The following is a 13,518-nucleotide window of genomic DNA, read 5'->3' as shown; positions in this document are numbered from 1 at the left end:
GAAATTTGCAGACACTCAGAAGCAAAGTAGAATTTTGAACACAGGCAAACAAAGATCGATATCAACTCTGTTGTCATGAGGGTGTTTACAGCAGCTTCTCTGAATGAAGGAATTGCCTCTAGAATCTTCCCAAAGGCAAGAGATATAGATGTTACTGGTAACTGTAGTTATGCATAGCTCCTTACTGAGGTGACATGCAAATAGCATGTTATTTCAGAAAGCAATCGGTTGCTGTAGTGAAAGAAAATCCAGAGACAATCCATGTATTTTCCTATGTATTATTTTTTTTCTGCTGCAAATTTTAGCTGAGGCTGCTGAGAATTTCCAGTGAGTTGCATCCTGTGCATGTAGAATGCAAATCCTACCTTATGTAATGCCTCCACACCCAATACAATTACACTAGGAGCACACAAGCAGTTGTTTTTCGGAGTAAGTCCATTTCTTAGAGTAGATCCTTTTAGCAATAATTTTTTAGAAGGAAGATTTGCTTAGCTGCAATTCTTGACTGATATGAGGAAATCAGTTTGATTAAAATCCTGCAGAAAAACCAATGCTTGCATTTTTACAAAAGCTAAGCATTTTACTCAGCCAGCAGATCATAATTGCTGTAAATAGAAGAGGCTAAAAAGGATAATAATATAAGCTCTACTTCCAGTTCACGAAAATGAAATACAATTTTTATAAAGTATAACCTCAGAATTTGAGAAGCATGTATGTCCAGCCTGTAAAATATCCATTCACCACACTGGCACATGGATGAGAAGTGAAACAATAAATGTGAGTCTGCGTTCTTATTTCTTTAGCAATCTCAATAACAACACTAATAATGGTTCCTGATTCACAGCTATTATGATCCTTATCATAAGCAGATGTTAATATTCCGCATACAGCTTGAAAACATTTTACAGGTGTAAATATGTGGCACAACTGCCTGTGGTTTCAGAACTAAAGGAGGATCTTCTGTAGAGGTGTCTTTGGACCTTTTTGCAAGGTCCTCTCTTCCTTGACTTTTCCCTCCTGTTTTTCAGAAATATCCCACCATATTTCTCTTTTGGCCCACAGTGTAGTCAAGAATGAAATTTTCCATATCCTGTTGAGGGTGCAGAATCAGGCTCCAAATCCACTGAAGCAAAAAGAAATATTGCTGCCAATAATACGCAGATCATGTCCCAGACTAAGCACTGCATTGGGGTATTGTTTCTCAGTGATTGGTTCTGTGTACTTTGTAAATCACAGAATAATACTATTTAAGCTTTATTATTTATTAACTCATCTTTACTGACAGTGTATGCATCCTGCTCTCATCTCTTAAGTGATTTCTTCTGCTCTTGCTTTTAATTGCCCAAAGTTCAACCTTTCAGGTATTGTTTCTGTGGCATTTAATTTTCAGTTTCAAAATCACCCTTTTTTTCTGAACTGTTGTAATTTAATTGCTTGTATTGTCTCACTGAAATTGTGCATTTTTCAAGACACTGAACATGTCTTACCCCATTTGTACCTAGTGACATATAAATGGTATGAACACCTAAATTGCTTAAATAAACTAAATAAGCTTAAACATCTAACTCATTAATTTTCCAGCTACTGTAAATTTCAGCTTTCTCAGCTTGCAGAGTTTGTTAAATTATGTGTGTTTCTATTTATAGACAAAATAATTGGAAGACTGACCATGGATTTGCAGGAACGAGGGATTAATTTTTCGGTAATTTATACTGCAGTGAGACCTTCAAGGGTGAGTAATCTTCAGTGCCTAGAGCTGTCAGATTTTTGGCAACTAACAACTTAATGTTTAGAGAGAAACGCTGTAGATGATTTTCAAGATTACACAAGCAAGCAATCTGTATTCTATGAGGTTTTGACCAAAAATGAATTTTCATGCATGATAGCTGTATTACATAACTGCTGAAGTTTTCCTGTTCTAGGAGACCATAAATCTGCAGTTATCTTTAGGACTTATTATTATTTTGAAGGACTGTAATTTTAGATACTTTTTTTTTTTCCAACTGACTCTAAAGGTCTTATAGCAAGTTCTACGTGAAACCTCATCGAGCATCCTAGCATGGCTGGTCAGTAAAGACAAAGTGTTAGTTAACTGAAGGCTACTAATGTGTAAATTTCTAAATTAGCTTTTTCATTTCTTTTAGTCAGTATTTGGTACTTACAACTGGAAGTAAAGTTTTCACCCTTCCTAATAGCCAGAACACCATTTATAGATCACATCATATTACGTTAGCAGTAAGTAGTGTTGCAGAATAGTTATTTATGCAGAGTTATCTGGTTTGTATGACACACAGGTTGTACTTAAGAAATATTCATATTTTAATTTTAATGTGATTAAATGGAAGTTTGTCATGCCTTGAGAAAAACAGAATAGAGTTCCCACTAAGAAGAGAGGTTTATGAAGGGTGGGCTGTATGCATCAGCAACTTTGAAAGAAATATCTGTTCTGGTGGTAACACATATGAGCTCCTGATATGGTGCTTAGTTTAATTAGAATTTTAATTCAAACTCAAGATAAAGTAATTTGAGAATACAGAAGATATCATTTCCTTGATTTAGGCAACAGGAAAGGCATTAGTGGGATTATCTAGCTCTAGTGTGAGCAGCGCAGACAGGATCTTAAAAGCTACAGGGTTTCCAAGAGACAACACTATGAAAAATTCACATCTGTTCTTAAAACAAGAACAAAACCTAGAAAACCTGTTTTAAATGGGTGTGGTGGTGAAGTCTCTTTAGCTTATCCAAGAGAAGAATAAGAGGCAACTTGACTGCACTTCATACATGTTTTTTAAGCCAAAAGTGGATGAATCTCCCAGAGGTGTTCTGTGTTCAACTAGAAATAATCTGGGTTTTTGCAGGGAGGTAGGGTCTTGAACATCTGGCTGACCAACAAGATGATCAGAATAGTCCCTTCAGACTCTAGGAAAAAGGCTAGTTCTACTGAGAAAAACCAGGATCTTTCTTCAGTAATCCACCCTGTGAAATTCATTTCCAGAGACTGGGTTTTGAAGACCAGACTTAGAATACAAAGCATGAGGAAGCAAGCTCACATCGACATTCTCTATGCTGTATGTTCTTGTGGTAAAGGGGAGAATTTAGTCCAGAGTTTTTGATCTGTCCTTTTTGAGTCCAGGGGTTTTGATCTGCCTTTTTTGTAAATTTTTTAAACAGATACCCAAAGTAAAAATAAAAATTATTTAGCTATTGTGGATCTTTACTCTTTGAAATCAAAGGCACACTTAGCTGAAAATTGCATTTACAACAATTGGAATGAAAAATATTTTTAATTAATGAAGGAATTGGTGTTATGAGAAGGAATTTTCTGAGCAGTTTTTAAAGTTTGTTGAATTTTACATCTATACATATTTCAACAGGCTTTCTAAATTAAAGTGACTTAGTTTGAGCAACTGGAGCACTTTTAAATAATTAAAGCAATGTATTTTAAGATGTTCTGCATTAAAAAAAAAGGCAATTAAAACTTTTCTTAATTTTGTAAATTCAATGCTATATAAACCCATTTGAAGCATATTTTCTCACCCCCAAAAAACTTTTAAGTTATTTCAGTGCATTCAAGGTTATCAGCTTCTGTACAGAGCTAGAAAAGGCAAAACAAAAAGTACCTTTGAGGGTTCATCGGTCTGTACGTTTGCATGTAACCTCTTCTTGGTATGTGTTGCATATCTTTGGCTGTGCTTGAACTGGGGAAGATGTGAACTGTTTCATAACCTTAAGATAAAGGGCTAACTCCTTTTGTTTAAACTCTAAAAACTATGTATCATGATCTAGAAGTTACAGAGTTACTGCCCATTGATAACCGAGATCACTATACATGAGAAGTAAAAGACTTTGATCATATGGGAAAGATGATCGGAGGGCTGGAGCATCCCTGCTATGAAGACAGGCTGAGAGAGCTGGGGTTATTCAACCTGGAGGAGACTCTGGGGAGACCTTAAATCAGCCTTCCAGTCCTAAAGGAGGCCTACAAAAAATCTGGAGAGGGACTTTTTGCAAGGGCATGTAGGGACAGGACAAGGGGAAATGGCTTTAAACTGACAGAGGGGAGGTTTACATTAGATACTATTACTAGAAAAAATTCTTCACTGCGAGGGTGGTGAGACGCTGGCACAGGTCACCCAGAGAAGCTGCGGCTTCCCCATCCCTGGCAATGTTCAAGGCCAGGTTGGGTGGGGTTTTAAGCAACATGGTCTAGTGGAAGGTGTCTCTGCCCATGGCAGAGGGTTTGGAACCAGATAATCTTTCAGGTCCCTTCCAACCCAAACATTCTATCATTCTGTGATTACTTAGTACATTTAAAAATCAATAGCAATTATTCAGTGGGAAAGGTTTGCACTTACTAAGTTGGCTTTTCTCATTGGTGAAGGAAATGAGTTTTAAACATAGCACTTAAAAAAAAGAATGGACAACTCCTTCTGATTAGGTAAATAAATTTTATTCAATGAAGCTGCCAACAACTGGGGCTATGAGATACTTCTCTCCTGATAACACTACCTTCTTGCTGTTGGGCAGTTAATGGCTTTGTAGCGTTGTCTTTTTATATTCATTCATTCTTCCATTACCTCAAGCAGAGAAAAATAAATGTGAGATATACTGGAAAAGATTCCAGACTGGTAGTGACTTCACAGGAAATGAATTTATGAGACAGAAAGGAAAACTCCCACAGGATCGAATCTCTTTTAGGACCTGATGAGAAAGAGCTGTTTAGTTTAGGCAGTGCAGCCATTGATCCCTTTGGGCTATCACAGTTATCAGTTGATTACTCCAATGCATGACAGAGATTTATTCAGGCTGGTGCTTGTTCTGTTCCAGTTTCAGCATCCGAAGCAGAAGACAGAATTAAGACCCTGAAACATAGGCTTTTTGGTGACCTAGATGAGATAGTTTCACTAACCAGATGATGATTCCTCTAGATATCCCATCGTGTTATAACTCATCTGCTTTCCTCCAACAAGGCAATTGCCACATCTTTCTGCTCTTGTTCTAAAATGCTTAGCCTTCAAGGTCTGGCTGAGTTGCTCTGATACTGAGAGGGTGATTTGTACCACCTCATTCTGGGCAAGTGAGGTGTAAATGTCTACATCTGAAGTCATCAACCAGGGTTCTTTTTCCAATCAAAGGCTTTTTAGGGTATGATCCTTCCGATCTACTTTGTAGGGGACTGCTGTGGGATGAGATGAAACTCTAGTCCGTGCCATATTTTTACAAGTTTGCTTCTGAAACTTCTGCAAGACAGCTTTATAGTTGTTATCTCTTCCCAGTTATATTGAATGCTGCGGAACCACATATTGCCAAAAGGAGATTTATGGCCGCTTCCCAGCTGATAATCTTTTTGCTGAATACACTTTGTACAGATGCATTGTGAAGTGCTATTTAAACCTTCATTACTGCCTCCACACCTTCAGACAGCTTCAGCTACTGTGGGCTTTTGACTACTTCATTCGACAAGCTGTCTGCTCTGGCTGGCATTTAAGTGTGTTGAATCTTTGATCCCACTCAGAGCCAGGCAATGTGAGTTATAGTAGCTTTATTCAGCCATAAGTACCACGGGCATCTACAGCACAAGTGTTTTCATTTGACCCTTAAAAAGTGTCTCTTGAAGGTATCTCAAAGGTGCTATTTATGTGAAACCCAGCTGAAAAGAGTATGAAAAGTTTTTATCTTCTTTTACAAGTGCTGGTGGTTGAATTTTCTTAGTTTTCGCCTTCTACATTTCTCAGTGCTGCATCTTCCACTGAGATCCAGTTCCTCTCTTGTTGACTATTCAGTTCGCCTCTCTGAGGAGACTAAACTCTGCAGCATCCACCCCATTAACTTCCAGCTTCCGATTAATGAAGGCTTCTGATTAATGGTATGCTTTTAACCATTTAATATACTCAAACATTATATGATTGGAACTTTCCCCATGAACGGCATGTCAGAAAAATGCTTACAGTGACATTTGCAGGAGCTGGGGTTGTAAGGTTAATATCCTCTTGCATTCTAGAATATAGGAATTTCCTTGTCCATTTATTCTTGTATTTTTTACATTTGAAGGAGCAATTACAGTTTGACTTAGTATAATAAAGCATCAGTGCTTCCAACTTAAAAGAAGAAACCAAACGAATTCCTCATCCTTTACCTCTCCCCACTTAAAGAATTCCATTATAAAAAAAACCAAAAACAACTTGTAGATGAAAATTATGCACTTAGGTGGGTTTTTTACCCACCTAAGTTTAAATAAAGACAATCTTTTTAATAGTTAGAAAAGGACTGCTTAAAGCAGTCTAGAGTAAGAAAAATGAACAAACATTTAGACAAGTTAGCTTGGAAATTGAGTGCTCAGGATGTGAGAAATACTTGTTAGCAATTGTGTATGATTCATTCTGTGTATTAGTGGGAAATTGAGGGAAATAAGTGAAAATTAGTGTTTTACCTTTAACCCCAGACTTTGCACTAGGGCATTAAGATTCACTTTAAACATTTCTGCAACTTTAGCTTTCATTTTATTTTGATATTTATTAATATATATATATAAGCTTATTGGCTTCACTGGGAAATGAAGGGCAGTGTGGAACTGAACTCTTATTCTTATCTGATCAGAACATTTTTTTTATTTTCAGATGCTAACTCAATTTTTAAGGCATAATGAAGCCCATGCAGGTGTTCCATATACACCAAATTCAAAAGTTCTATTTATTTTGTATTTGAAACTAAGGACCAGGAAACCTGGGGTGGGAAAACAATGGTGGAGAACACAGGTGAAGATGTATTCTGTCTTAGGAAAAAACCCAGAAACTGATAAAATGCAGGTATAAAAATGGCAATGAAAACTCTTAAAAATGCAGTCATATATAAGTAGAGGTCATAAATATAATTCAGAACAGAATTAAGGTATAAGGCTAAAATAGGATAGAATAAATGAATGTGTAACCGAAGCATACTGATATGGCATGTTGGTAGGTGTGCTGAAAACTTTCTGGAAGGAAAATGCCAAGGTAAAAGATTTATCAGGATGACAGAACAGATCTAAAGAGGACTGCTGTTGTATTTGAAAGAAAATTTGAGTTCAAGGAGACAAAGGCGAGTATTTTGGGAATTCTAGAGTCCTATTCTTTGAAGACTGAGCCTGAACATAGCGTCCAAGTAAGAAGACTTTAACCTAGTAGAAATGATCCATATATCTGTGATTTGGTGAACTGCAGTGTCTGTAGATGGAATGCAAACTGCTTAAACACAACATATTAAAAACTCAAACTATATGTCAGAAAGCATTTTTGAAAGACAGCTTCTTTCCTCTCACCCTCCTCCCCACATGGAAACACCCCAAACTGTGGCATAATCAAACAACAGAGTGAAAGAGGTGAGGCTATTAAAAGTAATAAAGCCACACTTCAAAAAGCAAAGTCCTGTGTGCATACAGAAAAGAAAAAAGAATAGAAATTCTTACAATATTAGTGCAAAACCATATGGCAGACTTAATGATATTAAAAAGAATAATTTTCAAAAGACATAAAAAGTATTAATAAAACCACATTAGACAAGAATTGTTTCAGAGAGTATTTGGTATAACAAAACAGAGGAAGTCAGAAAAATGAGTGAGAAAGCAAAGTCAACTGAGTTTGTGTTGATCATCTCAATGGTGGAACGTAGAGAAGTCCTTGGTTTAAAGACTTTTACAGAAATTATCAAGCCTCAAAAACATTTGCTGCTGCTGTAGTGGTAGTAGAAGAGATTTCAGAATAAATCAATAAAATGAATAGTATCGTATCACCAGGGTCAAATAATTTTCACCTAAATTTTAAGTAAAATAAGAAACTGCCAAACTATTAATTGTCATGTTTTCTAATGTGCAACTTACTTACAAATTATGTTTTATATAACATATATCTAAATATATAAATTACAAATTATTTCAGTCTTAATCCCAGAGGAGCAGGAAGTGTCAAATGCGACATGGAGTTTGAAAAGAGGATCCATCTCTCTGGAGAAATACAACCAGAAATCCTGCCTTCTGTACTTAAAAGAATGGTTGAAACTAAGGTGGTAAATATGTGGATATATGAAGAAAATATAATATGATTTGGTGTTCTCTGAGACATTTAAAATATGTAGGTAAAAGTGATCATGTTGCTACAGTAAAAAAAGGTAAAAAACTGAAATAATTTTAGCACAAAAATAAAAAAAATAAAAGTAGGAAATAAAGGATAAAAATAAAGGATTGATGTTTGCAGTGGGCAGTAATTACCAGTGTGATTTTGTGAGGACTGATGGTGATGCCTGGGCTGTTCAACAGAGATGTTGTTAGTATGAAAAGGGGGCTGAAATCCAAAGGTGCCAAAGTTTCCTGATGTACTGACAAGCTGGAGAAACTACTTACAGCACTGTCTTACTGGGTGATAAAATGACGAAATCCAGCATGAAGGAAAGTAACACACATAAGGAAAACCTTAAATATGCATATTACACTGTGATGAGTGGCTGCTATTTCTCAGAAGAGGGATTACAGTGTGAACGTTAGTAGATCTCTTGGAACATCCCAACAGTCAGCAGTGGGATGAATAGCAAGCATGGCGTTACCAAGCATGTTGGAAAGGAAAAGGGCAAAGCAGCAAGTATCAATTAGTTCACTATGTCCTTCATCAAGTCTGCCAGTGGAATAGTGTGTGCGATTCTGACCACCCATTTCCAAAGGGATACAGCAGAGCTAGGAGATTAAAATATTTTTGCTACAAAATGTGACATTTCAAGAGGCAAATACTAAATAAAGCACCAATTACATGGTTGGACTAAACAGGAAATAATTACAGATAAGTATACTGTCTCTGGCCAGTAATCATGATTACCTCCACTCACAGGTCGGGGTGCAGGAATGCAGGAGCACCAAATTCCTTTACAGAAACAAAATAAACTATTTTAGGGTGATGAAAGTACGTGGATTTCAGTGATTTGGTGAACTGATGCAAGAAAGATAGGAAGGAAGAGTTAAAATAAAGTCCTATTGCATGTGTTCATTTGAATGCAGCCTTCAGCTCTGAAGGATTCTAACCCACACATTACAGAAATCGTGGAGGGTATCCTGGGACAAGTATTATTTGTTTTTACCCTTTTCTTATTTTTAGCTGCCAGTTACTATCAGTACCACTGGCAGTGAGCTAGGTGGACCTTTGGTCTCACAATTTAGCTGGTCTTGTGTCTTGGCAGTGGAGGGTTGGGATATTGACATAGCATTCCTCAGGGACAGGAATGTGAAAGGTAATATGTAATTTATTTAACTAAAGGCTCTGAGCCAGAAAAGGCAGCCAACAGACTAAACAAAGCTCTACTAAAGAAAGCTTGCGGACTTTCCTCATCATGCTCACCTATAGGTTGTTGTAGAATTGCCACTTTTGAAAATTAAAATGATTGCCACATCAAATGAACATCTGCTGCATGTAAATCATTGTTCTGCTGGCAACCAGGAAGTCCACAGCAAAAAGCGGCTGTGTGAGCTGGAAACTGGGTAGGCGGCACCCTAAGCATGATGCAGTTTTTCCTGCTTTCAGCGCAGTGAAACAGGTTAGATTCTCAAGATCCTATCCTTGTGATTAAGGATATGCAAGTCATGTCAGGGAACTCTGAATCCCTTCTCCTCCATTCATTGGTACTGGTGAGCATAGGGACTTGTATCTTCAGCACCTTTTCCAGACACCGAAGCCCATAGGCATGATTTTTTTCAGAGGCAGATATGCATTCCCGGTTTGGGAAAGTTAAGTGTTAGAAATGGGGAACGATCCCATCCACCCAGAGGATCTCAGTGTCTCTCCTTCCCGCATGTTCCCAGGGCTGAAGAGCCGGCACCTTGGTGTTGTGCAGCTAGGTAGCTCCTGTGTGGGGTCAGAGCAGCTTTGCCTTAAACATCTACCTGCAGTACTTCTTGTGTTTCTTCCCTTTGTAGGAAATTAAATGAATAAATCTGGTAAAAGAACCAGCTGGTGCAACCACAGGGGTGCCCTGTGTGCTGGCAAAGGCATTTGTATCCTGCACCATTACATTTCTATTGCAGCCTCTGTTGTCTATGCTAAAGAGGTAGCTATTAGAGGAACAAATGCACATTTTGCCAAAACATGGCATAAAAGTTTGACAGTAATTGGTAAAATGCAGATCCCTCACCCTGGGAAGTGTTTGTGATCTGGTGGCAGAATAAAAAACCCGTAAGCTTTAGTGCATCCCATCTGTAACACAGTTAAAACTAGTGAGAAGAAACCTGGATTATTTCAGTTTAGTTTCAACTGGCATATCATATTCTGTCTTTCTTTTCACTTTTGATAAGAATTCATTCACTTCATGTAGTGCCACAGAATGTTTCAATTTTAAAAATTCAGTGTTTTGTGGTAGGAAGATATTTGACAGTTCTAGATCTGCGATATTTCACACGTAGTGGTTATGTTTTTCTCTGCTTTATAACTCTTACCCTGCCTGTTATCCCTGAAGTATTAGACTCTGTTCAAAGCTATCAGCTAATGATTTTCTGCCATTTGAAACTGAAAGGAGGGGCCATCATTATTCATACACAGCCGTTGTGCATATGCAGCCATTAAACTCATAAGTACAGCATGCATGTCTCTAAAATTAGGGTAGCGGATGATAATTTTTTTTTCAAACATATTTATTACTTCACAAGCATATTTTTTTCAAGCATATTTATGAGATTAACAGAGAAATAAAGATATCCTTGCTTTAGCAATGGATAGTTATGTTGAAATGATCTAAAAGTTACTTTTACTAAATCCTACAGGCTTTTACATAAAAATGCGAACCTGAAGTTGCATGCAAACCTCTATTCACAAAGTTTTCACATTAGCGCTTTAGCAGACAAAGCTAAGTACTAGTCCAGGGTGTTAATAAAATGTTGTCAGACTGTTACGGCAGTGTTTGTCTATTGAAATGCAGACATTATTTCTTTCTGAGGACTATATTTCCCCATCCCTTGTAGCTGACAGCTTTAAATTGGATCAGATCTCAGTCACCTAATATATTTCTTTTTAGAAAGCTGTCTAATTAGAAAATTGACTGATTACAGGAACTTTTGCTGCTAACATCTGAGGAAATAGCCCAGTACAGTCAGACCCCTGTGCAGTCACCTGTGTTAGCACCAGTCACACTACAGCAAACCCAGAGGCAATGGTGGGACTTGCCAGTGGACCCCTGGACTGTTAGCTGGGGATGTTGTAAGAGAGGAGGCCAATTTGCCCAGCGTGAAGTTGAAAAGTCTTTGTTTCTTCTGGGAGCCAACCTAGCATCATAGCACTGTCGTTCTACCATATCACACTGTGGCCTTTCCAGCTCACTCCAGCCTCACATGGGAATCTCTGTTTTTTGGTTGTGGTTTGACATATATCCTTAGTATCACTGGTAGGCAAAAAAACCCAATAAAAATGTCAAGATGCTCATAATTTTCCTGACAGAATGCCATGGAGCTCTTATTTAATTTGTTAATGGACGCATTGCTGTAAAAGCTGTGCTTAAAGTGGTTCTTGACACCAAATTTGATATGACATGGCATATATTGTTCTTGTTCTGTCCTTTTCTATTTTACTAAAACCTCAATGTTTACAATTTTATTGAAACACTACAGCTGTTCTTCTGTGATGGGATTTCTGTTTCAGTACAAGTGATTGAGTGACTTCACAGATATTTAATGAATCAGAAAAAATGCCATTCCACATTTTAGTGCACTACAGTATGAAAGCTAAACCCCAAGTAGTCTAACAGCTAGATATCTCTGCCTCTGGGGCTTTCAGCCAAATCGCTTGAAAAATCCTCAAACAGAATAAGGAGGGTTTCTTGCCTTACACTGAGCAGAACTATTGCAAGGTGGGTATTGGATCCCACTTTGCCTCCTCACTGTTGAGAACCCCTTCCTCCTCTTCAGAACATGACTTCCCTAACAATATTCTTTGCTACTGCTCATGGCTTTTCTCAGGATATGAACTGCCAGCAGGAGCAACTGCTTGAGGTTGAATCAAATCCCCAGCTAGGCTTGCTATTACCTGGCGCTAAAGCTTAGCTATGGGGTAGGAACAGCAATAGGCATCAAGCTGCTAAAGCAATCCCACAGAAGTTCTGGAAGGAAGTTGGTATTTGTTTTCTAATACCCCTCACCTGATAAAGTTCAGTTTTCCAAAGTTTCAAAGCATCATGACAGGAGTCAGTGACTACCAGCCTCTGAGGTGGCAGCTACACCTAACTGCTGGCAAAGGTTGCATTCTTTGGTTTCATTTTGTTTTAGCTGATGGGCTAGGGCCTGTTAGAAGATGAAGGAAATTATGAAACTTGAGACTGATGACATTGGCTGAGATGTGTTAACTGGAAGGGTCAGCTAAGCTTTGGTGGGAATATGTCTATTGTGAGACAAACTTGGAAGAGGAAATAGGGTTTATCAAGAGAAAATATGACATGGTGATCTCCTTTTAAAAAGCATGGATGCTATTTCTAAGATTAGCTTTGTCTAAGCTTTGTGATGTGGGTTTCATTTATATATATACCTTCTAGCATATATACACTACTGTCAGAAAAATTAAGTGGATACTGAGTGCAAGAAAGCAGAATAGAAGTTAAGAACCTTTTTATTGATTTCCTGTGGGAAAAAAAAAACCCCGAAAAAAACAAAAAGCACAACCTAAAACAAACCAAAAATCCCCTTGTTTTAAATTCCCTGTCGAAGAGATCTAGTTTGCTAGAATTATTGGCCTTTGTGTTTTGATTCAGCGAAACCAGAAAGAAAGAGCCAGGCTCCCTTCACAAGTTCCTGCAGTGCAAGTTCTTGTTTCCTCTGTTTCCTCCAAAAGAGTTGTCACACACAGATGGAGATGCCGAAAGCAAAGAATGGTGGTGTCATATTGATCACAGTATTTTTACAGGGAGAATCTGACCATTTGAAAAACACACTTGTATTTAGACTGTAATTTATTACGGACAGACTTGGGGACATGTAAGAATGATGTGCAACTTCTTCAAGTTAAAAATCTGGTTTCTGAAGTATCAGTGAAAATTTGAAGTGCAGCGTGTCCTACGATCGCCCTGTCCACACTTCTTTCTTCAAGTTAGGAAAGAAAAGGTGGAGAGGCTTAATTTTGCAGATTAGTCTTCTAAAGTGAAAAAGGATCAAAATTTTAAGTGGAGAGAATCAGACTTTTATGGATCTTCAGATTTTTCACTTCCCTGGGAGTAGCCACCATCTGGCACAAACAGTGCTGGTGACTCTCCCAGCACTGTGAGTAACACATTTTAGCCCCTGTCTGCAATTTTCAGTTAGGTAACTCACCAGACCCTGACCTAACCTCAGTCCAACCCTCACCACACATCCATGTCCTCTTATTGCAGCAGAGGCTCCTCATCCTTTTTCACATCTCCCATGGCACTTGGATTCCACATATGGACATAAGAAAGTGAGGAAAACAACCAGTTGGAGCGGGTATTCCCCTTAGCAGTCTAAAAATGATGTAAAATCTGTAGCTTCTTTTATCTTCATGGCAGAATTTC

General features: G+C 37.9%; 1 protein-coding gene across 2 annotated transcripts in view; it reads left to right on the top strand.

The window, feature by feature from the left end:
• ATP6AP1 (ATPase H+ transporting accessory protein 1) overlaps nucleotides 1-13,518 on the top strand; it is a 55,555-nt gene that overhangs the window by 18,200 nt on the left and 23,837 nt on the right. For both annotated transcript variants that reach the window (XM_065663589.1, XM_065663503.1), the window contains exon 6: nucleotides 1,647-1,732. In XM_065663589.1, the coding sequence (XP_065519661.1) occupies nucleotides 1,647-1,732 (86 nt within the window). The remainder of the gene's footprint in view (nucleotides 1-1,646; nucleotides 1,733-13,518) is intronic.

Source organism: Lathamus discolor, chromosome 1 (assembly GCF_037157495.1).
Source record: "Lathamus discolor isolate bLatDis1 chromosome 1, bLatDis1.hap1, whole genome shotgun sequence".
NCBI lineage: Eukaryota > Metazoa > Chordata > Aves > Psittaciformes > Psittacidae > Lathamus > Lathamus discolor.
Note: the sequence above shows the minus strand (reverse complement) of the source record. Positions and strands in the feature narration are given on the sequence as shown.